We start from the raw sequence: 26,771 nt of genomic DNA, 5'->3' as shown, positions 1-26,771 counted from the left end.
CACATACGCAACAAGCAACAAAAATACAGGGGCAACAGGCATTTGCAGAGTGTCGACATAGAAAGGGCTGGAGAAGGAAAGAGCACAGGCCACAACTCCTCTCTTACTCTTCAGTGCTCTCTGCTCTGGACCTCTGTGTAGAGGATTTCCACTGATTTTCCTTCTGAAGTCACCAGTTGGGAAAGCTAATAACAGTATTATTGTTCAGCGGTTCACCTGGCATGCTGGCAAATGATCATTCCAGTTCCTATAGTCACACTCTCCATCATTTCCCTTCCAGCAGGTTCAATGCATGTTAGGTGGTTTTGCTATTGTCACAAATGACCAACGCAGGATTATCTCTGTTGAACTAAAAACAGCAAACGGCTAAAACCCATCATACAGACACTTTCATGCCTCTTGATTTCCAATAATGATGGCAGGCTGTTAAAGCCCAACTCCAGCTAAAAATATTTTTTTTTACTCACTGTCTATGCTCCTTTGCCCCCCAGAAACCCGCACCCTTCTAAATCATGCATTTATTTCATCTTGGCATGAAAAACAGCACATCAAAAAACTGCTGGCATGCTTCAGCCCATACACTGGTCCTTAGTCAAAGCAATTAATTTTGAGTAATGTTCGAGTGACGGTTTCTACTTGTTTTACACACATAAACACATTCCATCTGAGACCTTGCTCTGTTTCTCTAAGGACTGGGCCTTCAGGGTATGGGAGAGCATGTGCACTTTTCCATGTGACTATGTTCCGGCCTTAGCAGCCAATCTTCAGGCCTGAACACAGTTATGTTGGATAGGCAACAACATCATCCACCCAAGTAAGCTCCAGCTCTGCAGTGAGGGAGCACAAATTGGTCACCATACCTTTCTGAGGCAGGAGTATGCTATCAGGAGACAGTCTCACTGCACTGAATGAGAAATGTGGCAGTGTCTCTTTAACATTTCCTGGTATGATTATGTGCACCCTATAAACGTTAAGATGTTAATACTATTTTACTGATGTTGTACATATTGAGTAATAAAATATACATAAAGTAGTAATATGGTCTAGTTACAGCAAGGGTTGCAGGTTCAAACTTCAGAAAAAATGGGTCACAAGTGTATCACAAACATCCAGATTTCCGGTTTGTTGGTAAATCTTAGTATCTGCAGTTTTTAAATGCGCAAATGGGATATAATCTTTAAATATCTATGGAACATACACTATATTGCCAAAAGTATTGGGACACCGGCCTTTACACGCACATAAACTTTAATGGCATCCCAGTCTTAGTCCGTAGGGTTCAATATTGAGCTGGCTCACCCTGTGCAGCTATAACAGCTTCAACTCTTCTGGGAAGGCTGTACACAAGGTTTAGGAGTGTGTCTATGGGAATGTTTGACCATTCTTCCAGAAGCACATTTGTGAGGTCAGGTACTGATGTTGGACGAGAAGGCCGGGCTCGCAGTCTCCACTCTAATTCATCCCAAATGTATTCTATCAGGTATTCATCCCCAAACTGTTCCCACAAAGTTGTGAGCATGCAATTGTTCAAAATGTCTTGGTACGCTGATGCCTTAAGAGTTCCCTTCACTGGAACTAAGGGGCCAAGCCCAACCCCTGAAATACAACCCCACACCATAATCCCCCCTCCCCCAACTTTACACTTGGCACAATGCAGGCAGGCAAGTACCGTTCTTCTGGCAACCGCCAAACCCAGACACGTCCATTGGATTGCCAGACAGAGAAGTGTGATTCATCACTCCAGAGAACACGTCTCCACTTCTCTAGAGTCCAGTGGCGAGCGTGCTTTACACCACTGCATTGCACTTGGTGATGTAAGGCTTGGATGCAGCTGCTCAGCCATGGAAACCCATTCCATGAAGCTCTCTATGCACTGTTGTTGTGCCAATCTGAAGGCCACATGAAGTTTGGAGGTCTGTAGTTATTGACTCTGCAGACAGTTGGCGACTTCTGCGCACTGTGTGCTTCAGCATGCGCTGACCCCGCTCTGTCATTTTATCTGGCCTACCACTTCGTGGCTGAGTTGCTGCTGTTCCCAGTTGCTTCCACCTTGTTATAATACCAATTATAGTTGACCTTGGAATATTTAGTAGCAAGGAAATTTCACAGATGGACTTATTGCGCAGGTAGCAACCTATCACGCTACCAAGAATTCACTGAGCTCCTGAGAGTGACCCATTCTTTCACAAATGTTTGTAGAAGCAGTCTGCATACCTAGGTGCTTGATTGTATGCACCTGTGGCCATGGAGGTGATTGGAACACCGGAATACAATGATTTGGAGGGGTGTCCCAATACTTTTGACAGTATAGTGTATATGTTTCTTAGCCAAATCAGGGAGAGGATCAATGCATGCCCCTCAGTTAGAACAGAAAGATCTTGGACTGTAATATGGTGCATAGATTCATTCATTTTGTAAGTACAATTCATGGCTCTTCTCATCAGCCAGGATAAAAGGGGTTTATTTGCTTTAGAAGGAAAATGTTTTTAAATAATTTAACTCTGCATAATAGCTAAAATACCACAATCTCATTCAAAAAGTATTAAGCTGTACGACAAACAAACAAATATATTTCCATTATTTTTTACACAAATCCAATTATAGAAGAGAATTGGAAATCACTTAAAAGATAATCAAATTAGTAGAATCACTAAAAGAAGAAATGTTTGCAGAAAGCTTAAACATCAACAATGACCAGCGTAATTATAGTGAGGGATATTATCCATGCTGATTGTTCTAGAAGAAAGATTTTAAAAAATGCAGTTAAAGAACTAATCGTTAATATTAGCTGTTACATATCATACTATTTTGGGCAGGGTATTTTTTTGTAAATGCAAATTATTGCACAACCTATTCAGGTCATGGCTTCATCTACACAATCTCCTACGTGAAATAATGAAAAGCATAACGTATTATATATTGTCTAGATAATTTGGTCTATAAAATGAGACATTTGTTTTAATAGGTACTCTGCTCCCAACATGACACAGTTTTCTTTCCTTCCAGCTGTTCTCACCAGCTGTTACTTTCTTTATGTAAACTATTGCAGAACGGGAATACATTTCTTTATAGAAGACTGCAAGATCTTGGGCATAAAATTGGCTATACTTAAGCGGTGACCTAGACTGGTCATCTGACCATTTGGGTATGTGGCAGAAGAATCAATTCTGTGGAATTTGTGCTACTTTGTCATTGTACAAATGCCACCTCTATAACACGTACTACTTACTAAACCTACCAAACTACTTACCCGATTGAACAGGAAATCCAAAGCTTACTGTGTGCCTAATCAATTGTAAACACCTTACCTAAAATTGTGGCTGATATAGAACAAAAGACAAAACACCAAGTTATATAAGATGGCACTTATTGGCCCTGTGTAATACCTTTTTACAAACTGCAAATGATCAAAACCATTCTACTTACAAGGAATATAACACAAAACCGCCACAAACAACCAATGTTCCCGAAATTCTGTATGGAAAGAATATTTGTCCATGTGAACATCCACACTACCGCTTTCAGGAAACAGCATTGACACTGGTCGGCAGTGTGTGCAGATAGCTGAAGCGTTTCCAAGGGACGCCCCATTCTTCTTTGCACTGCACTAACTCTAACTCTGATTTCCCAAATTACTTTTGCTGCTCGATTGGATAAAACAAAATTATTATTTTAAAAACATGCATAGCTACGTGTCAGGTGAAACTGCATGAACATGCTTTCTGTAAGAACTAACCAGCATTTTATTTTTAGTTTTACAGATTTTTTGCACACGCATTTTTCTTGTGAAAAATAATAGAAATATATTTGTTTGTATGTTGTACAGCTCGATAGTTTTTGAATGAGATTCTGATATGTTTGCTATTATGCAGAGTTCAATTATTTAAAGGAGAACTATGGGGTTAGGGCTTTTCCCCATAGTTCTCCTAAGGATAACGGGAGGACACAAACTAGTGTCCTCCCGTCACCCTAAACTCAGTATACCGTGAGCTACAGCTTGCGGTATACTGAGACGCCGCAGCTTAAACGGATCCCGACAATTATGTCTGGATCCAGCCAGCTGCGTGAGTGACAGCTGGCTCTGCCTATCTAGAGGCAGAGCCAGCTATACCCACCCCTCCCCCATCCGTTCTGCCAGTCAGCACTGGAGGATTGGAGCGGGGAATCCAGCCCCTCCCCTGCCATGGCTCTCTGCCGTGACAGGATCGAGAAGTGAGCGAACGCCAGTATGTGTTCGCTCACTTCCCAATCTACTAAGCTGACCTGTGACAGTTTCACTGTCACAGGTCGGCTAGAACTATCAGGGAAAAGCACTCACCTCATAGTTCTCCTTTAAATTGTTTAACGATGTGACTGTTGTGCGAATGGGGCAAGATTAATACTGGTGAGCTCAATAAAGCTCAAAATTCTGGGAAAAGCACTCACCTCATAGTTCTCCTTTAAATTGTTTAACGATGTGACTGTTGTGCGAATGGGGCAAGATTAAGGAGTCTATTCACAAAACTAGCCGAAAGATCAGCCGAAGCAAGAAGTCTCTTGCCTCCTAAACCTACTTAACAATAAATCTAATACATCCCTCAACATTCTGTTGTTCTACTGTATCTGTTCAGTTATGTTATATAGAGGAAGGTTTTTAATTAATTGGGGAATCGGTTATAGAGTTATTTCTCTGCTACTCATTGCTTTTGAAGCCTCTGAACAAACCATTTTTCTAATTGCTGTTATTAATACTGGTGAGCTCAATAAAGCTCAAAATTTTAATTATAATGGTTTTACAGAGCACTGCAGGCAAACAGTTAAATACACAATTAAAACACAGGGAAGACATAATTTATACCTTGCAAAATGTATATTCACATCCATCCAGCCCTAAGAGTTATATATAGTGATGTCCCCTCTCCACCCCTAGCATGATGACTGGGCAGTAAAAGAGCAACAGCAGACTGATGAGGTCAACCATCTGCTTACTCTCATCCTATCAGCGTGTTCTTTCTCAACATATTTACATGCAGCTCACCTGACTGGCTACCACTCCTGCACCTCCCTCTACTAATTACATTTAATAAGTGGGTTTTATTAATTGTTTATTATTGAATACAGAGCTGTACTAATGTGTGCCTTTTTTATATGAATACATAGTTTAATGAATGTGTCCTAATTTAGGTGTCTTAAGAAGATGGAGGTGTCACAAAAAAACTATTAATTGTTGTTATACATACTGTATATAGTGCATAAATTATACATTTCCCTCTAAAAAAGATAATATTCATTAACCTAACATAAGTGAACTGTAATAACCAATACATATTTTCTGTTTTCCACAGTTGATTGTGGTGACCCTGTTGAACTATCGGGAACCAATGGCACCTTTAGCTCTCCAATGTACCCTCAAAACTACCCCAACCTTGCTTCATGTAAGTGATATGCTACATGTTTAACCTTCACATCTACACTCCAGATAAAACATATCTGACTAACCTAAAATAAAACTACAATAGTAATTTTCTTAAATTACATTTTTAGAAGAAATTGTAAAATAAAGCAATTATGTTAACCATATCTGGATGTGGCACCCCAAGGACGTTAACAAGATAAATAAATCTTAATTATCTTAATGAAATGTTCCCTATTCCTATAATATACTTTACTCTGTCTTTTCATAAGGGCTCACCAGAGCCTTATAAATACATCAAGAGATGCTTCTGCTGTGTTGAATTAATTATTACACATATCAAAAGAAGAGAAAGCTGGTTTTACAGCCACACACTATATGAAAGATTTACTATGGACATTTAAAAAGGCAACAGTGAAAATGTATGCTTTCTGTGTTTAAAGTAGATAGAACAAAAGTGGATGTGAGTAAATTTCAATGAAGGTACATAATCAGACAAATAAAGGAAAGATATGCAAATTTATAATTTTCATTCAACAGCTGTTACTGCTTGTTGGTATATGCATATGTTTAATAGTATTGTGTATTTTATTATTAAGATCTTAATTTCCAATTTCAGCTTGTATTAAAAAAAATGCTGCCCAACCCTTTTTTTAAATAAATTAGCAGCTTTGACTGCAATACCTAACCTATCACCGGCACTGACCCCTACAGACTCTGTGCTCCAAGTTCCAGCACCGATCTTCTTCTCGGTTGAAGCCCAGCAATTTTTCAGTCCAATTTGAGCCTAGTGCTTTAAGGATGCTCCCAAGTATGCATTATCAAGCCACCCAGGGCTTACAGTTAAATGATGTAGAGAATGGCTCCACATTATAATGTAGTGCTATCCTCTACAGCATTCCAGACCCGACCACTGCCGAAGACAGATAAAGGAGAAGAGGATCTGATGTGCCACCTGATATGGTATGTATATAGAGATTTTTTTTTAAATGGTTGGTGGGGGCTCTAGGGTTTCTGAAGGCAAGTGATGGAGTAGGTCTTCAAAGATAAACTAATCAAAAACAAACATTATATATATACAGGGGGTGCCAAAAAATGTATGCACATTTTCTGAGATGTTATCTATGGATTACTTTTCTAAGTTGAATTACGGTAGCAATGTGTAGTATGATGTTTTCTCAATAGATAGCATTAATCAAGTGAATGCTAGCATCAACATGCGACAGGCAGGACAGTCAAATAAAATGGCAGAAGCACGGTTGGAGTGGACACTTTGATCAACGTTGCTTGAGGAGTAGTTTGCCATAATCAGAAGTGTCTGGACACTGATGGTAACCACTTTGAGCACCTCTTGTAATTGCAGAAGTCAAACGTGACTTGTATTAATCTTTTGTTATCGGTATATATTGAGTATTACAATTTGAATGCAGTTTTTCCATTCTTAAAATAGGTATACATTTTTTTGCCACCCTCTGTATATGTCTTCAGGCTGATCATATGATGCTATAGCGTCCTCTTCCTCATTTGCTTTCTGCACCTTTCCACAGCAAGTTCAGGGCTTTTTAAATCACAAGGTTGGATGCTGTAGGAAGAAGAGCTAAGGAAATTGAAATACCTAAAATAACTCTTTAGATGGTAAAATATTGAAATGTATTTTTCAGCACAGAAGCTGCGTGCAAAATCACATAATTACAAAACAGACTTCCGGTAATACATTTTCCAGACCAGCATGAGAAAAGATACATTTTGGGAAAGTTAATTAAATCATATCCATGGCTCTCAGATTCTATCAAAAATCGTTATATTTTGGCCCAGGAATGTCATTAAACATTCCATCAATATGAACTAATTTATTCTTAACTCTAATGAAGTTCCTGGGTGAAATAACTTGTTGTCTTCAGGTTGCAGGCATGCAACATTGTGCTGCCATTAATAAAATAATTAATAGTCAGTCAGTTATTTTACCTCTGGTTTCTGTTAGTGAATGTTTCCTGAAGGTTTTGAAAGAAATAAAAGAACATAGCCTAGTTGCTAACATCAATTATCTTTTCAGCAGAGCTGACAGGCCTTCAGTGGCAGGATTCTATAGAATGGTTTGACAGCACAGAAAGTGTGGAATATTTATTGACATTGATTAAACCACCTTAAAAATGTACAAGCTGCTCCAGCTTTGTAGATAAATTTGTATCTGGAGAGAATTAAAGAGTTGCTCCATCTTTGTGACAAAAATGTAGAGCAGGACAGTGTAATGATCAACCTTGTTAATATTTATATGTATGTACAGCTTGCAACTGTGACTGTGGAAGGTTGTCCATGTAGCTGTTACCATTAATAGGTACACATATATATAGTACAAAATATATACGTATATACAGTAGAGAGAGAGGGATGTGTGGTTGTGTATATATGTAGACACCCTTCTAAATTTTTGGTCTCAGGTCACTGGTCATGTCAGTCAAAGGAACTGTTAAAACATCAGCATACAATGACATTTTAGACAATGGTGCGTCTGCAACCTTGTGGCAACAGTTTGGGGAATCTTATTTTCACGCAAGACTATGCACCTGTGGAGAAATTCATATCCATAAAGACTTGGTTTCAAACGTTTAGTATGGAGGAACATGAGTCGTCTGCCCAGAGCACTTACCTCAACACTATTATACACCTTGGAACATTGATTGCAAGGACCAGTTCCCAAGACACTTAAAAATCTTGTGGAAAATCTTCTCAGAAGAGGGAAGGCAGTTATACCTGCAAAGAGGAGGGGTGACAACTCATATGGGTGGTCCAAAGAGCTCATATTGGTGAAAGAGTCAACTGCCCACAAACGTTTGGCCATATAGATTCACAGCGCAAAAAGCAAGAAATATATCTGGATGTTTTTTAGTTTCATCTGCTTCCATTCTAGAATTGATGTAATGTTCTCTTCATGCTGTAAATAATTAGAGGTTAAAATATTTCCTGCACTCACTGTATCAGTCAGATGTGTTTTTTCCCTTAAAAAAATATTTTAGGCTTTGTACATCTTTATACAAAGGATCTTACATTTTTATTCAGAATGGATTCCTCTTACACTATATATTCCTAGTTGGCTTTTGTTGGTTGGATCTTGAAACTTTCAGCCAAAGGTGCAATTTCTACCCTGTAGCATCTGCTGTGTAGGCAAGAGAGAAATTTTTTTTGTATTTTTTTGTTAAATATATTGTCCGGTCTATGAGCAAGCCATAATTACTCTCACAGCAGCACTTTCTCAGGGGAACCAGAATAATCCTAATAAAGTGGTCAGGCAGTGCATACATGTTAAATATTGTAAAACAATTATTTTACTGTAAACACTGACAATGCAATTAGATTGTACAGGGTTTTTTCCCCCCTTTGCAAGCTTACTCTTCCTTTTTACAACTTTTGATGTTTCTTTTACTTTTCTTACTCTAGGTATATGGTATCTGAATGCAGCTGCGGGAGACAATATCCAGCTGCATTTTGAAGTGTTTGATCTGGAGAACATATATGATGTTGTTGAAGTTCGAGATGGCAAAGGATCAGATTCATTGTTGCTGGGCAAGTATCTATTCTGCTCTTAGATGCTGCTTTCTGAAGTTTTGTTGTGTACAGTAGATTTTGTGTGAGTGCCATAAATTATTGCAAGGTAACAGTTAGCTGCTCGATCTCATGCTGTCATTGAGGAAGAACTGAGACAAACCACCAGACACCCAAGTGCAGACTTTGCAGCTGAACTTCAACTCATAAAAAGCAGGTCACAAAGTTCACAGCTTTTCTGATGCGCTAGCTACTCAGAAGAGACATGCTAGAAAATTATCATGCAGAAGATGTGAGAGTTCCCAATAACCTAACAGAATGGTGATGCATTGCATGTTAACACTGCAAAATAATACCATCAGAGACAGGAGAATATACTGTATGTGTTTATCTGATTCTTTAACTCAGTAAGCCCCAGTGGTAAATACAATTCAAAGGACTATGCAGGCTTTATCTGAAACAATGTTTACTTTTTTTTATTATTAGTAGTAGTAGTAATAGTAATAATAGTAGCAATAGTAATAGTATTACTTTAACACCTTATTAATGTTTGTTTAAGCACAAACATTTAAAATATTGCAGCTTATGAGTCCTGATGTAAGGGCTACATTAATTTTCATTTTAAAAATAATTTTTCCTTTTATTTCCACCTGAAACCTGAACTTGCCAGTAACACACTTTCTATCCTAGAGTTACAACACTTACTCTATCTTTAAAGGAGCCGCATGGTTGCCCTAGGCTGTTTGCTTCTGATTTGAACTACAAAACATTCCCCTTTTCCTTGTCTCTTTAGCAAAGGGAGTAGGTGTTCACAGAAAGAATTGTAAGAGGGCTGATAACATTGCTTGAGGTTTGAGTGTGAGGCAGAGGGCACAAGAGGTTATGAGGTGTCTAGATTTCTCACATAATTATTAGGGCTTTTTTGCACTTAATAAACATATGTAACACAACCCTTTCAATGGTATATTTTACATGGCAACAGGGAGCAGATGTTGTTATTAAGCTTTTCATACACTTTTCATACAAAGTATATGTAAAACTGACCAATGAAATTATATAAGCTTTAACACGATAATGTCATTTCAAAAGTTTTTTTTTTAACCTGCAACTTTCCTTAAAATAAATACTTGATGATGCTGCCATGGGAGTCCTTGTTCAGGTACTTCTTGCTATAGCAGCAGTAGACAACTTCAGCACTCCAGGTGTGGTGAAACTACATATCAGATCATGTCTCTGCCTCTGGGAGTCATGCTTGTAGCTGTCAGAATCATTTAATGCCTCATGGGACTTGTAGTTCTACAACAGCTGGCCAAGGTTGCCTACCCCTGTGTTATAGTATGACAATTCTCTGCCCATCTTCCAGTTGTGCAACTGCATTCTAGCCCTGTCACACACTCTCTTACATGAAGCCCTCACTACCGACGAAGCCAGCACCACGCATCTCAATGAAAATATAATTTCAAAATGTGTAGAGTTTGTACAGTGTAGTACAGTGGATTCTGTCAACCTCTACAGCTGACCATACATGTTACATTGTGATTGTAAAATGTTTTTAAAGTCTCCTTTAGATTTACCAAAACTATGTAATGTGCGGTTTTACCTAAACAATCTTGCAACACAATTGAAGAGTGCTAAAAGGCGACAAATAATTTGTGACAGCTGCTTGCTGATCAAAAGAGAACTCCCCAAAGGTTTTCACAAAAGTAACTTATGTATAAAATCAACAGTGCCAATAAATCCTTAATAGTTTCAAAGCATAAGATTCACTTAATCATTTCCATAAAAGCCGAAAAAACATTAATACATGACAATTTTATAAAGTCTTATGAAACCCTTAAAACTGACATTTTAATAATGGTTAAAAAAAAGTGAAATTTAAAAAACCCTCCCATTCGCGGAGTAGCATGGCAGGATTGGTATTGGTACCCACAAGTGGAAATGGAAGCAAGTCATTAGGAATAATAATACATATGGTCTTGAGCCTTAACCTGAGTAACAAAAGGATTATCCTGAAGAGTACTGAAGCTCCTAAAGGACCAGCAAGACATGTTTTCTCAGGCACTGACACAGCAGTCTGAGCAGAATTTGTGCTTGTACCCTGCATGATGTTAAGGGTATACTGGAGGCTGCCGCTGCTGGAGCACCCCAACTAGGCTTTCAGATGATGGAGATACACATCTAAAAACAGAGCTCCCACCTTCAAAAGAAAGATGCCACACCAGAGAAGTTGATGGATGACCCCATAATATTAGTGAGAACCAGTTACTTTTTACATTAAATTACTTTTGTAATTTTTTACCAATCCAATACCCATAATTTACAGAAGTGGGTTAATTATCCCATATATGAAGATGATTATCACATTTGTATCATTATCACCTCCATCAATCAACAGCCATCGCTGAGTGCTTTCTTAGCGATCATATTTACCTGCCATTGGATCTATTTTTGCACTCATTCTGGAGTGTATGAAAAATTGCAATTTCTTTGCTGTTTTTTTCCCTTAGGATTATAGAATTAAATTCTGATATAACTGTACATGCTGCATATTTGTTGATTTATTAAGTAGAGTATTACCCTTATACACAACTAGCATTTACAAATTATTGTATTTATACTACTTGGTGTGAAAGCGAAAACTTTCAAATTACACAAAAAATTGAATTGTATGGGCTGAAATATATTGGTTGACTATTGTTCACTGTTAATAGTGCTATTATTGTCAATTTATGGTGCACACAGTAAGCCAGTTATTTGTCCTAACTTATCTGTACATTGAATATGATGGTAGGTGAATAGGGCAACTTTAAGGGCTTAATACTAGCTTGCTGGCAAATCATGATATATCCTTTTGTACAATTTTAGAGCACTAATTGAATGTTCCTAACATATACTTGTCAATGGAAGTATGAAAACAGCATTTGGTAAGGGTTTGATCATTGCTATAGGGTCAGAGCAGCTCTAGCTATGAATTGTGTTCTATAATCAGCTGCCTCTGCTGTGGTAAGATCTAAAGGGATGGTAAACCCTAATAATCTTCCACTGTAACTGTATTTATTGTAAAGCTTTTAGTAAATGTCAGGTTGGCGCAGATTTGACAAGCTTGCTTGTTAGCACATAATCGTAAACTTTTGTAGCCTAACATTTGATGAACATTTACAATAAGCACAGTTGCAGTTTTATACTTTTCCTTGACCTCGCTGTGAGGGAGTTGAGATTGGACTGCAGTGGCTCCACTTTCTGTGCTGCATGTTTTGCTTGGTGTATGGGTGAAAGCAGCATTTGCCTTTTCCATTAATTGAGACTGAAGCAGTATAAGTAGCCATTCCTGTCTCACTGTCAGCCAACTTCTTGTATGAAAGTGGAGCACAGTCAGATTGGGACTGGCAATCTGGTATTTGCCAGAATTTTTTTTTGCCACAGTAAATGCTGCTTGGCTTAATTTTCTGAAGGCCTTACATCTAAACTCTAGGTAGATATAAAAGACACACATTATTGCAGCTCTGTATACATTAATAAACCCTTACATATTTTATAAATAAACCCCCTCCTTTTAAAAAAACTGCAACTACTCTATGTACCTGAATTTGGCTTGGTATTATCTCTTGCAATCTCCTATATAGCAGCTCCCAGACTGGGAGAAGGAAAGGCAGGACTGGAAGACAAGTGCATTGAAAACCATCAGGGTGGTAGAAGGAGAGAGAAGCATAAGTAGGGGATGACCTAATTAAACTGCTGCTGCTCCTTCACTGTGTAGTCAGAAGGTTGGGGGTGGAGAGAGGGAACCACTGTCTCTCTTCAACATTCTAACACTATAACAGAAAATGTTGTGTCATCCACCTGGTTGCGCTGTGTGAGGGGGTTGTGTATGTAGTTGTTATTTGTAGTTCATCTGTGTATTTAGCTGTTTGCCTAAAGTTTAACTTTAATTAATCCTATATTAGTAAATGCAAAAAACTGATGAAATCTGTGTAAAGTCTGCAGTAAGACATCAGAACCTTTTGTCATAAATTCAAATATGGTACAGTAAGCAATTTAAGGCCAGGGCTGTTTTCCACACTCAGTCCAGCAATAATACCAACCAATGACTAAAAATGTCCACACAAATGTCAAGGACCGCAGTAAAACTTCAGCAGAATTATATGTATTTTCTTTTCTTGTATTTAGCTGTTTATACAGGAGCTATTGTGTTGCCTGATGTCTTCTCCACAACCAATCAGATGACAGTTTATTTCACATCAGATTCATCTGCAACAGCAAAGGGATTTCTGGCCAACTTTACCACTGGTTACCGACTAGGCATGCCAGGTAGGTAACTGTTTTTCTGTTTCTGTCTTGGATATAATTTTTATGCACATGTAAGACAAGACAAATATAACTAATAAGCTTACACACTATCAAGTTATCACCACATCTTTATTTTAAATAGGAGCTTGAGCCATTCCTATGTTTTCCTATGTATAAAACTGCAGTACAGCCAGTTATCATGAGCAGTACTGATTAATAGTGATACATATGAGAGAGTCTACTATTTGTTCAATACACAGTTTTTATAGGTACAGTGGATCTAAATGGAAATAGAAACCATAGTGTTGCAAGCAGAACATTGTAATTACAGAAGACAGTAGTACAATTTTTTCGAGATTAGTAAATTAATCCATAAAGATCAAGATCTAACCGAGACTGTTCAAGTTCAAATAGGGATGAGTAAATCTGCCTGGGTTTGTTTTGGAAACAGTTTTGTGAATTTTGCTCAAAGTTCACGAACTTTAAACCACACTGAAGTCTATTGGGGGTGAATCTTGTTATTCTATTCTGCCCATTTATAGGGTGAAAAAGCAAGCTGTTGTCAAACAAAAGGCATGGGGAAGCAGAAACTGCCACGCAGACATGTACCAATGCCAAAATAAAATAAAAAATAAATAAATAAAAATGCTAGCCTGGCTTTTTACATTTCAGTGTTCCTATAGTAAATAGGTAGGATGTACAAAGGACTTCTTACTGGTTTATGGGTGCAGGGGCTAATTATCTAGCATGTGCTAAACATTTGGGAACATTTTAGCTAACTTACAATATTGAATAGTAGGGCATAAGAGATGCAAAATGACCCAGTCCACCTAATTACTGGAATAAAAAAATAAAGTTGAAAAAAAAAAGTCCGTTCTTTGGATCTTAACCCAGCAAATATTATGGTGGGAATGCATCCAATGGACTTCTGGTGAAGTGCATTTTAAGCAATTTGGATTCTTTGACTGCTAACTTAATTTTAAGCAAATACTGTAGTACTTTCAAAAACGAAACATAGAGGTAAGCAGTTATTCTTATTTATCATTATTGTATTATGGTATTACATTATGTTTCTTTTTTCTATGTATTTATACAAATAAAGAAAAAATAAATGTAAAGTAAGATCATTTTGCTCCTGCAGATGACTTCAATTTGATACAGCTTCATAGAACATATGTATTTGATTTGATCTTTGGAACTGTTTTCTATCATAGATTGAAAATAGAAAAAAAAGTCCCATTAAGAAATTATTTATATTGCAATACTTGTGACAAAAAAAAACCAGCCAATCTAAAACTCAAGGAATAAAAGCTCAGATTGTATGCTGTACAGAGACACAAAACAATGAGCTTCTATCCTTTCAGTGACTGCTAACATATTATCCATTATCCCCCTTTTCATTTTAATAAGATGAGCTTTTACTTTTATTATAGCATAACATGAAATATACATCTTGATTATAGCAGTTATTATTATTATTATTATTACTACTATTATTTTGTATTATTATTATTATTCAGTATATAGATATAGTGCTAACAAATTGCACAGCAGTTTACAAAATTAAAGAGAGAAAGTACAGTTACAATACAATTCACGACAAGAGGTTTAGGAGGACCCTGCACATGACAGCTTGCAATATGAAAGGGAGGGGGAAAGTGATACAGAGGGTAAGTATGTGGGTGTATGAGTTGATGGATAAAGAAAATGAAAATAGGCTTTCCTGAATAGATACGTTTTCAGGGATTGCCTACAGATGGACAGAGTATGGGATACCTGGAGAGATTCAGGTTGGGAGTTCCAGAGCATGGGTGAGGCTCTGGAGAAGTGCTGGAGGCGAGCATATGAGAAGGTGATGAGGGAGCTATAGAACAGGAGGTCTTAGGAGGAGTTTGGATGATACTTTGAAAACACGGCTGAAGATGTAGCTCGGGGATGACTTTGTATGTTGTTGTTGGTATTTTGAATTTTATTCAGTGAGGAAGTGGAAGCCAGTGGAGAGATTGCCAAAAAGGGGCAGTGAACACTCAATGATTGGCAAGGTAAATGAGTCTGACAGCAGCATTCATGAAAGACTGAAGGAGGGTCTTCATCATGGAGGTGGGGAGTTGATGTGGGTGGGTACACTTATATACCTCATTTTCCATATTTCCAGTATTTAAAGAGAAATTACACAATATACCTTTAATGGCCTTTAATCTATAAACCATAACAACCATGTCCCTTCAGGTTAATATGCTATATTAGCATGACCTAGGTAGTTAATTTGTAATGCACTGTACTCTGTGAAATAAAGTTTATTAAAGAAGAAAGAAATTGGTGGGGGTGTGGTTCTCAATAGGGCTGTCCACCAGTAGTACATTGTTTAAAGCCCTTCTGATCCTTTTTATACTACCATGCACAGCTCCTTGGTTCAGAGATACCTGCCTGGGAAGTAGCTTCAAGTAGTGCAGAAACTTCAACTGCTCCCAAGACTATGGGGGTCTATTCACAAAGCTACCGAAGAATCTAGCCGTAGCTTCGGCTGATCCTTCGGGTAGCTTTGGCCCCAGGACCCCTTCGGTTGAGGGCTGCTGTACGGGGTATTCACTATAGCCTTTACAGCCCCCGAAGTTGGCCGAGGGGCTCAGTCCAGCCATGGGTATATGCTTCAGCTGGACTGAGCCCAGGAGAAATTTGAAGCTGGCCAAACAGCCAGCCATCGGCCTGCCGACAGCCTACTTCTCACAGCTGGGCAGAGCCAGCCGTCATCTCACGGCTGGCTCCGGCCACTTGCAGAGAGATCAGCGTCCCTGGTTACCAGGTAACCAGGGACGCCTTCTGTCATTACACACAGAACCCGTCAGAGCTGCTGTGATTTTACAGCAGCTCCGCCGGGTTCTCAGTGTAGAGGAGCCGCGGTGTAATGACAGAAGGCGTCCCTGGTTACCAGGTAACCAGGGACGCCCATGTGTCATTACGACGAGAGCTTAGGAGAGCCGGCAGTGATATGAAAGCCGACTCTGCTAAGCTCTCATCCTAATGACAGAACAGCGTCGCTGTGACAGACGCTGTTCTGTCATTAAGATGAGAGCTTTCATATCCCCGCCGGCTCTGACAAGCTCTAATTCTAATGACAGCTGCTCCCGGCCAATAGAACACAGTTGGGCTGAGCTAGCTGTCACTGCTAGCTCCGCCCAATCATTTTATATTTTAGTTTTTTCTACTTTTTTAAACTGTTTTTCTATTCTGCTCGGTACCACAGAGGTACCGAGCAGAATAGCTCGGTACCTCTGACTACTGCAGCTTTGTGAATAGACCCCTATGACTGATCTTTCACTTATTGACAACCTGTTCGCTAACATTACATTCTGTACAGAATAAAATAATTTTTTTCCATCACATCCCTTATTTCTGTCTGTTACCTGCTATATGAGCATTAGATAGGCTTATCAAGTTGGGAAAAGTAAAATGTTGGCCAGTTTTATTTATAAATAGGTGCCCATGGGCTTATTGGTATGAACAAAAGTTTTTTTATGTGTAATCTAAAGACCCTGAAAACCCTTGTCTTTCAGCTACGCTCAATCCTTTTCATTGTTCTAGTGTTCCAATCTCTCACAATTCTTTAAACTTAAGTTTTGCTCATTATTTTTTATGTCTATAAATAAATATTTTGTGTAGTGATTTATATTATTTGTATATTTAGAAATAAACATACATTGAATATTTATCAATCTAAAATAGACTGTGCAATGGTGAACCAACAATAACAATTAGAGATTCTGCTGTTTGAATAAAAATTATAAGAAGTGATTAAGTGAATAAACTAGCGCTCCTCAAAATGTATATACAGTAGTTCCATGTATAAAATTCCTTATGTGATATAAAAGAACTCACCAATTACTGTGCAAATATCCGTTATCCTTGTATAATATAAATGAATACACCAGTGCTATATAAATAACCCCAATTGATGGAATTTGTGCAAATATTTGTCTTCCACTGTGCTCCACATGAGCAAAGAACTTCCTGGTATCACCCTGTGATTCAGTCTCCTTCCCCTTACAAAGGGCACACACACCAGAACAGGTGGACCTGGAGTTGCAAAAGGTCAAATGCACATAATCTAATATTCCACATGTGGTATAATAGGTCTCAAAACACCAAACCAGTGTTACTTATCACAATTTTAAATCATATAAAACAAGGAGAAAACAAATCCATTGCAGAACCCAAAAATTATTGATAAAAAGCTAAAAACAGCATGTAAGCTCATATGTAATATGTGCTCACAGCACCATGTATGCCAACTTCACCCCTTAATCACCATCCTTGTGGGGCCAAGTGAGTGCCATTATCTGGGTGAAGAAGCAGGTCACCAGCACTCAGTAATTTAAATGAATATGTCCTTTTTTATTGGACAAAGATGTCACAATGATCAGAAAAGCCGACGTTTCGGGCCCGCGCAGGGTCCCTTCCTCAAGGCAGAAAGATGCGACAAATATGAAGACTACTACAGACTCTACATCTAAGAACTAATGGCTGAAATTATAAAATATAAAATTATAAAATATATAGGGTTTAATTATCCTTAAAAAAGCACTGCAATAGCAATACTCTATTTATATGGTTAAAACACAATGTCAGATTTCCCAAACAGGAAACAGTGCGGGAGAACCCTAAAATGACACCGCTTGATTCCAAGTAAAGGAGAAAATATAAAATGGCATCCTTTTGTCATTACATGGAGGAGTTGAAACATATGAATTTTGCATTTATACTAGAAAACTCCTTCAATGTGGACTATTGGTATACAGTTATAATTTGTTAGGTTCCAGTGCACAGAATAAAAACCTAAAGCAAAATAGCGGGTTTATGCCTTCATAAAATGAAATGCTAACCCAATGTAATTTGTTTGAATATGCATTAGAAATCCCTTCAGACTTACAAAACGGCGTGATAATAAAAAGTAATAAATTAAAAGAAATGTACCGAAGCTAGACACCTATAGCACCTTCTGTTCTCCTGAGTGAGATCATGCTTCAGTAGGATTCTATTGAGCATAATATCATATGCTATGATCACAATATTGGCAATACATTAATAACGCTGCACTGTGTAGTTTGATTTATGAAGTGGAACTTTGTTTATAACTAACAAAGATCAGCAATTACAGTCCCATCGAAGTCACCTTTCAAATTAAGTAAAGCAATATGGCATTGAACTGCAATACAAGTTAATTGGCTGTGTGAAATGGACTGCTTCTAGTAGACAACACCAGACAAACGAGAAGCAATAGAGCACAGCGTGTAATTGTGTTAGTGAGCTCAATGATGTTGGTGGAGTTTTGAGAAAATTAGAAACATACCTGTAGGTATAAAAGATCAGTTGTGATTAAATCTAATGTGGCCTTTCCAACTCTGAGTAGTTATGTATTGATAATAACTGAAAACAAAGGTGGACTCAGTTATCCTTTATACAAATAATAGAGTTCCGACTGTATTTTACTAAATAATAATAATAATAACATTATTGTTATTAATATTATTTTTAAAAACTAGGGATGAGCAGAGTAATTTTGGCAAAGTTGGTCTCACTACAAATTTCTCTAAAGTTGAAACTCTAAATTTTGCTCATTAAGCTGCTCAGCACAGTGCTAATGTAAGGACTTACCTTAAATTATGCCTCTTAATCCGATCATCTTCTTCTTTCCTATAGTTTTTACATGTCCCTCCAGCACTGGTGCTGGTCTTCCGATACAGCGCTGACTCCTCTGTCCTTCTCCTCTCTGATGTCCCATGGAGTCTGTGCGGGTGCACGCTGCTCCATAGAATATCTCTCGGGCGGACGCAAAGGATCTTGGGTGGGCGAATGCGCACTTCAGATGTTCGGCCGGGAGATGAGGAGAGACACAAGGTAAGCATATGGAGCAGCGTGCACCCACACAGACTCCGTCTGGGACATCAGAGAAGAGGAGGACAGAGGAGTCAGCACTGGTTCGGAGACTCGCACCAGCGTTGGAGGGACAACTGAAAACTACACTAAAGAAGAAGATGATGGATTAAGAGGCATCATTTAAGGTAAGTCCCTACAGCAAGGGAGGGAAAAAAAGCTTGACTTTAATGTCACTTTAACCCTCATAAGCCTACTGTAGGATTAAAAACGGCCAAAAACTCCTTGATTTTGTCTTCCAAAATGACTTAAAATTAGTTTTGTTAACATGTCAAAATTTCACTAAAATCTGGTTTGCACATCCTCCAACCAAGATGTATTAACCGGAATAATGCAGTGCAAACATCAGAGATAGTCTCCTGTGTGCCCATGCTATGGACATACGAGTATTTCAATATTCTTAACAACCAGTAAATGAGCTCTAAACAAACCCTTACTGATCCAGTAGCTGTAGGTACTGTAAAGCAATACAGTCTTTAAACTCAGGAACACTTTCAGCAGCTCAGCCAACCCTGCTTACCCCTCCCAGCAGTGAGTTTGCAGTCTTCCAGCCTTCTAATTGTGCAATGTGCAATTTGTTTCGTTCCGAATCGAAATTCGGATGATTTTTCGGAAATTCGTAGATACGGATGCATCCGAATTCCGAATTACGGCTAAAACGAATACAAACTAATCGAAATTTGGACAAAATTTCAGAAATTCGGAGATTCGGATGCATCCGAATTCCGAATTACAGCTAAAACGAATGCAAACGAATCCGAATTCCCGATTTCCCGAAATTCGTTAGCGGTAGTCCGGTCGAAATTTCGTTTATTGGATGAAATTTCGTTAGCAGCAAAGTGACATTAGAAAAAATATATATATATATATTTTTTACAGTCTGCAGAAGATGAAAAAAAAAAAAGTGAGGTTCCCACCCAATTCATACCAGACTTAAAGGATATATAGATAAACATGTATTTACATTTATATCTTACTATGCTCCAAATACAGCTCAAATATAATTTTTTTCATCTATGTTAAGAGCTTTATCATCTCATTTCGAAGGCACAATTGTTTGCGCTGGAGACTCTAATATAGCATTAGACTCTAGTTTAGATAGGACTTGTAAAGGAACAACTAAATAAATTAAAATCCCCTCCGAAAGCAGGACTGGCCTTCGCTAGATTACTATGTAAATATTCCCTCATTGATATCTGGAGAGAACAAAATCCCAAAACTAGAGACTACACACATTTTTCCTACGCTCATGGGTCCTATGCGAGGATAGATCACATTTTTATATCCCCCTCATTAGTTCCGTTAGTGATCTCCTCTCATATTAAAGACATAGCATGGTCAGACCACTCTATGGTCATGCTCTCTATCTCACATTTCCGAGATCTAAATAAGCCTTTCCAGTGGAGACTAAACAAATCCTTATTAAGTACACCTCTGCTAAGTAATGAAATATCAAACAAAATTAGCTTTATATTTCAATCTTAACACTGACCCAAATATATCCCCAGTGGTGGTATGGGCAGCTCATAAGGTGACTATACGGGGCACATTTATAGAACAGTCGAGTAGATTAAAAAGCAAACCTCCAAAGAAGTAGATGAACTAGAGGGAAAGCTAAAAATGTTATCTCAACAACACAAACAATCTCCTGGCCCTACCTTCCTTCATATCCTGGAAAGCGTTCGGACAGAGCTCAATTTGTTGTTGACCACAAAGGCTGAAAAAAGCATTTGCTGGTCGGCGAACACATTTTATTCACATAAAGATCGAATAGGCTCACTCTTGGCCTCCAAACTATCTCCCAAACCTCGTAATTTCACAATACCAAAAATTAAATGCAAGACCGGTATTAACACCCAAAACCCCCCAAAATAATTACAGGAATTTCAAAATTGCTACTCCCTTTTATATGAAGCACAGACAAAGATTTCAGGGGATCGAACTGCTAGATTTTTTGTAGTAAACTCCAAGTTCCCAGCCTATCTCCCGAGCATAAGCAAATTTTAGAAGCCCCCATCTCTTTGGCAGAAATTATAACAGTTATTAAAATGGCTAAATCCGCAACAGCACCAGGCCCAGATGGCCTACCCACTAACTATTACAAAAAATATGTAAATATTCTAGCTCCCCATATGGAAGCTCTCTTTAACTCTTTGCATTCAGGAGCCTCCCTGGACCTGGACTTGAATAGAGCTTATATTAGCGTTATCCCCAAACCTCATAAGGATCCAGGGGAAATTTACAATTACAGACCAATCTCATTGATCAATAACGACATTAAATTTCTATCTAAAATATATGCCAATAGAATGAGTACTTTCCTAGGACAATACATACATAAGGATCAAGTGGGCTTTATTAGGGGAAGACAGGGCCCGGACCAAGTCAGGAGGTCTATAGATCTTATCTCATTGCTTAAAGACCCCTGGGAGGGTGACTGTCCACAAGAAGGGATGTTATTATCCATAGACTTGCAAAAAGCATTTGACTCGGTCTCCTGGGAATATCTGCTGCAACTCCTAAAGATCTGGGGGTTCGGACCTCGTTTTCTACATATAGTCCAAGTACTTTACTCCTCACCCTCAGCACAGATTCGCATGCAGGGATACTTGTCAGACCATATCCCAATACGTAGAGGCACAAGACAGGGATGCCCCCTTTCGCCACTTTTATTCGCAATAGCGATTGAACATTTGGCTATACTGCTCTGTGGCAACCAAGACATCAAAGGAATTAAATGTAAGTTAGAAGACCATAAATGCGCTTTGTTCGCAGATGACATGCTGCTCTTTGTAACTTCCCTGATCACCACTTTACCCAATATTATGGCGCTTGTGGAAGAATATGCTTGGATATCGGGACTCCGTGTTAATGCATCAAAGTCTGTAGCTTTGAACATTAATCTTCCCTCAGGGTTGTGGCTGGGCCTTAAAAACTCCTTCCCATTTGAATGGCGCTCGGATTACCTTCAATATCTTGGGGTGAAACTCACCCCTTCCCATACCCAACTATACCTGGCAAACTATCCCACACTTTACAAAGCCCTTAGGGAAGATATGACAAGATGGGCCTCTTACAACTTATCATGGATGGGTCGTATTAACGCAATTAAAATTACTTTTTTTCCTAAAACTCTTTACTATTTTAGAACATTACCAATACCGATCCAACGGGTGGAACTTATTAAATTACAAAAATCTATTTTTAAATTTATATGGGCTGGGAAAAGTCCTAGAATATCGCAAACAACTCTCTTAAAAGCAAGATATCAAGGGGGCGTGGGGGTTCCTAATCTGCTTTATTATTTTCCGTCTGTCACAGCTCTCTTCCGTATACTTTGCGGCAGACATCCCTGACTGGGCTAATATAGAAACCAGCACACTCAAGGACACCAATATCAAGGTTTTAAAATGGAGATCTCCCAGGCAAAGGCCGAAGAATGTAGCTCCTACTTTGTCACATTCGCTAGCATTGTGGGATAGGTTACGAAGTAGGGAAGGTATGATCTCTCCCCATACTCCTCTTGCGCCATTAATAGGGAACGATAAGTTCCTGCCGGGAATGCAGCCTAAAGCTTTCCAGTGGTGGGTTGATAAAGGACTCTATAGAATAGGTGACTTTATTAAATCTCATGAATTAATTTCCCTCACTTACTGTTTGAATACCCTTCAGCTGCCACAATCCGAAATATACATATATAGACAAATACAACACTTTTTTCGGACATTACATATCCCGAAGGTTGGTACCCCTACACTAAAAAAATATGAAAAGTGGTGTCTGGGAGGGATCAGCCAAAGAGGGGGGATCTCCTTAATTTATGATATACAACTGGGCCCATTTAGCAAAGTAGCGTACATGGACGCATGCAAAGTAGATCTAGGGGTAACACTCCCTAAGGAAGAATGGCAACAATGCACTATAAGATCGACTACTGGATTCTTGAATATCTCTTTATTAGAGGCTAATTATAAGGTTTTCTCATGATGGTACTTGGTACCAACGAAGTTAGCGAAAATGTCCCTAGGCTCTAGTCCGTTATGTTTTAGGCGTTGTAACCACAAGGGGACTATGATCCATGTATGGTGGGAGTGCCCAAAGCTGTGCCCTTTTTTTAATAAGTTTTTTGCACTGATCTACGATGTTCTCCAGATCCAAGTCCCAAGAGACCCGCAGCATTTCTTACCGAACAAAATGGTCCCGGACATATCGAGGGCGCAGAGCAAACTCCTTTCCTTTTTTTTTCTAGCGGCGAAGATATCAATCGCCCGATCCTGGAAAGCTGAAAGGGTACCCTTTTCTAGAGTACTACCTAAGCTAAACTGGATTATGATCCATGAAAAACTACACAGTATCTTGCAATTGAATTTTGAAGCTGTATGGGAGCCATGGCTGACCTATCAAGGGATCGTAAATCCTTCTGGCATACCCCCTAATACTACAGGTTAATCTCTGTATTAGATACCTAGACATGATGGAGTCTACAATTTTTTTTATTTTTTTTTTGCGTTTCTTTGTTCTTTTTTTGTGTGTTTTCCCCCTCCTTTTTTTTCTATTTTCTTTTATTATTATATTATATATTTTTTTAATCTATTAATTTAAAGTGTTTTTCTATTCTTTTGTCAAATTAACATGTGAAGGCATAGAGAGAAGAATCAGTATATTGATTAGCCAGAGGAAATGGAATAATACTGTTAGCCCCCAGAAAACAGTAGATTGTTATTAAGGTATAATAAGACATACTACAGTATAAAATCGACAGGGTTACTGAAGAGGGAATAAAGATGATATTAATGTTAATAATGTTAATAATGTTGATATTGAAATTTACTGAATGACTTGTTGTGCTATACATGTTGTTTTTCCCTTCGCAACAAAATGTTCACTTATAGCTATGGAAAACTAATAAAAAACATTGAAACCCAATTCATACCAGACCCTTTAGGTCTAGTAGGAATGTTAGGAGGAACCCTCCCCCAAGTTAAAACAAAATAAAGTGCATGGGGTTCCCCCCCAAATCCTACCAGACCCTTTAGGTCTGGTAGTGCAAGGGGGCTTATTTGCATCGGGGTACCCCTTTAAATAAAATCAATTTTTGACTATTCCTTTAATAAAAAAAAAACAATGGCTCCATCGATGTAATCCAGCGTCAATCACGATGCACGACCCCCGCCGAAATAAAAAATGTCCCGCCGCACGACGACCACCCGAAGAAAACTCGCCGCAAAATGACATTCAGCCATTCCGCCCATTTGACATTCCCAGCCGTCAAATACTACATAGCATTCGGAAACTCCCGAGTGCTATTCATGAGTTTCCGAATGCTATTCGGGTCTGTGAGCCGAGGTGTCATATTAAAAGCATTATGACACCTCGGCTCACAGACCCAAATGGCATTCAGAAACTCGTGAATAGCACTTTTTTTGTTTTAACTTGGGGGGGGTCCCTCCTAACATTCCTACCAGACCTAAAGGGTCTGGTATGAATTGAGGGGGAACCTCACGCTTTTTTTTTTCATCTTCTGCAGACTGTAAAAAAAAAACGAAATTTCGTCCATACCAGACCTAAAGGGTCTGGTATGAATTGAGGGGGAACCTCACGCTTTTTTTTTCATCTTCTGCAGACTGTAAAAAAAAACGAAATTTCGTCCAATAAACAAAATTTCGACCGGACTAGCGCTAACGAATTTCGTCCGAATCCGAATCAATTGCGGACCCGAATCCAAAAAACGACTACTGCTAACGAATTTCGGCCGAATCCCGCAGCGAATTAAATTGCGGACCCGAATCCGAAAAACAAAATATGCAAAATCCGAATCAAAACTAAACTAAACTAATTTTTTGCTGGTGCACATGTCTACTTCTAATATCAGGTGTGTAAAAACACTTGTAAAGGGACTGCAGAGTGCTGAGATTCAACTTGAATGACTTCAGCGAGGGCTTGTTTTAAATTAGAACTGAAGTGGCGTGGATAAGCTACGATATATCTTATGCAGTAAAGAACACATCCAGTTGAATATGACTAACCACTATTGGCTATACCATGACCTTTATATTTGAGAATCTTAACAGACTTTTTAAAAAGTTTTAAAGCTTATATACTGCTTGTTAAGAATAAGTAAATAATTGTGTGTCCATAGCCTGCTCACTGGTTCACTTTAAAGTAGTATTAAACTCTGAAATGTTGTTCAGTAATAAACCCATATCAAACAAATACACATTGCCCAGCAAAGCATTGCTTTACAATTTTGCCGAATGATACATGATACAATCATCATGTTTCTGAAAATCTGCTTCCAAGTCTCTTAGCTCAGCTTCCCTGAACTTCCTGTCCAGTACGAGATCAAAACGGACAGAGCAGACTCCAGCAATTGTTCATCTACTAGCATAGAGAAGGGAGGAGAGGGGGCTAAGGGGGAGGGGAGTAGCTTGATTTGCTCTGTCTGTGTGTTTGTGGAGACACACACAGCTTACTAGCACACACAAGGTTGACTGCATAGCACTCTGCTTGCTAAAGGAGTCACCCTGAAACAGAATATCAGGACCAGTGCTCAGGAGACCAAATGATTTTGCAGGAAACTAAAACTTTTAAACATCAAGGGGCAGCATCCATTGTAAGTGATTTCATCAGCATTTGGAATAGCTTAAAACCCTTTTGACTTTAATATCAACTTACGGTTTCCAGAGACGTGTAACAATCCCCCATTTTAGCCATTTTTAGCTGGACCCACTGACAATTTAATGTCTACAGTCTTTTCTCTTTTCCGAGTCTTAGGTCCGGTAGCTGGCCAATTTCTCTTATAATATTGGATCAAACAGAATACAGACACCCCCTGCTTAAATTGGCCACACGTGCATGAGCTGCTCTCCTTCTTGCCCTGCCTCTTTACATTGCAAGAATGCTCAGCTAAGCCAAATATTCACAATCATGAAAGGGCCAGCTGAGACCTAAGCCATCGCTTGGTTGGGTTGTACCTACATTTCCTACCACTTTCCCAGGGCCGTATTCCCCACAAGGCCACCGAGGCGTGGCAGGGAGCAGAGGGGTGGCAGTGGTGTGAAATGCAGTTCCAGGTGCCGGGCGGTAAGTTGTTTTCTACATTTTGCCCTGCTTTGGGAAAGCAGGGCTAAATGTAGTGTGAGGAAGCCACTTGTTCGTCCTCCCCCCCCCTCCCCCGCACCTACCTCTCACGCTGATGGTTCCCTCCTCCGGGCTCCGCCACCGAGTCTAACTCCTCACTAGCCGTCAATGCGGTGAGCAAAGTGGCAGGGTTCAAATTAACCCTGCCGATCCGTGTGAACTGTGAGAGGGGAGAGCAGTCTTCCCCTCTTAGCTGTCACAGGAGTTCCAGTGCACAGTTCCTGTGTTAGACAGGGTCACACAGGAGCTTGTAGCTCCTGTGTGATAGCAATACAGTTTAGTGAAAAAAAACAATTGATAAAAAAATTATTCAATAAATATGAATTTTAAAAAAAGTAAAAAATAATAAGAGAAAAAGTATTAAAACATATTTAGACAAAAATTATAAGAAAATAAACAGTAATAAGATAAAAAAAATCATAAAAAATAAAAAAGTAAACGATAAGATAAAAATAAATTTAAAAAAGCGAAAAAATAAATA

The 26,771-nt window shown here is 38.7% G+C and overlaps 1 protein-coding gene across 1 annotated transcript in view; it reads left to right on the top strand.

Annotated features, from left to right (window-relative positions):
• TMPRSS15 (transmembrane protease, serine 15) overlaps positions 1–26,771 on the top strand; it is a 229,782-nt gene that overhangs the window by 105,688 nt on the left and 97,323 nt on the right. Inside the window, exons 13-15 of the mRNA XM_018556698.1 lie at positions 5,325–5,414; positions 8,828–8,953; positions 13,100–13,240. Of these exons, the coding sequence (XP_018412200.1) occupies positions 5,325–5,414; positions 8,828–8,953; positions 13,100–13,240 (357 nt within the window). The remainder of the gene's footprint in view (positions 1–5,324; positions 5,415–8,827; positions 8,954–13,099; positions 13,241–26,771) is intronic.

Source organism: Nanorana parkeri, unplaced genomic scaffold, assembly GCF_000935625.1.
Source record: "Nanorana parkeri isolate BGI_ZX_2015 unplaced genomic scaffold, ASM93562v1 scaffold248, whole genome shotgun sequence".
NCBI lineage: Eukaryota > Metazoa > Chordata > Amphibia > Anura > Dicroglossidae > Nanorana > Nanorana parkeri.
The sequence above is the reverse complement of the archived record's forward strand: the minus strand, read 5'-3'. Positions and strand labels throughout refer to the sequence as shown.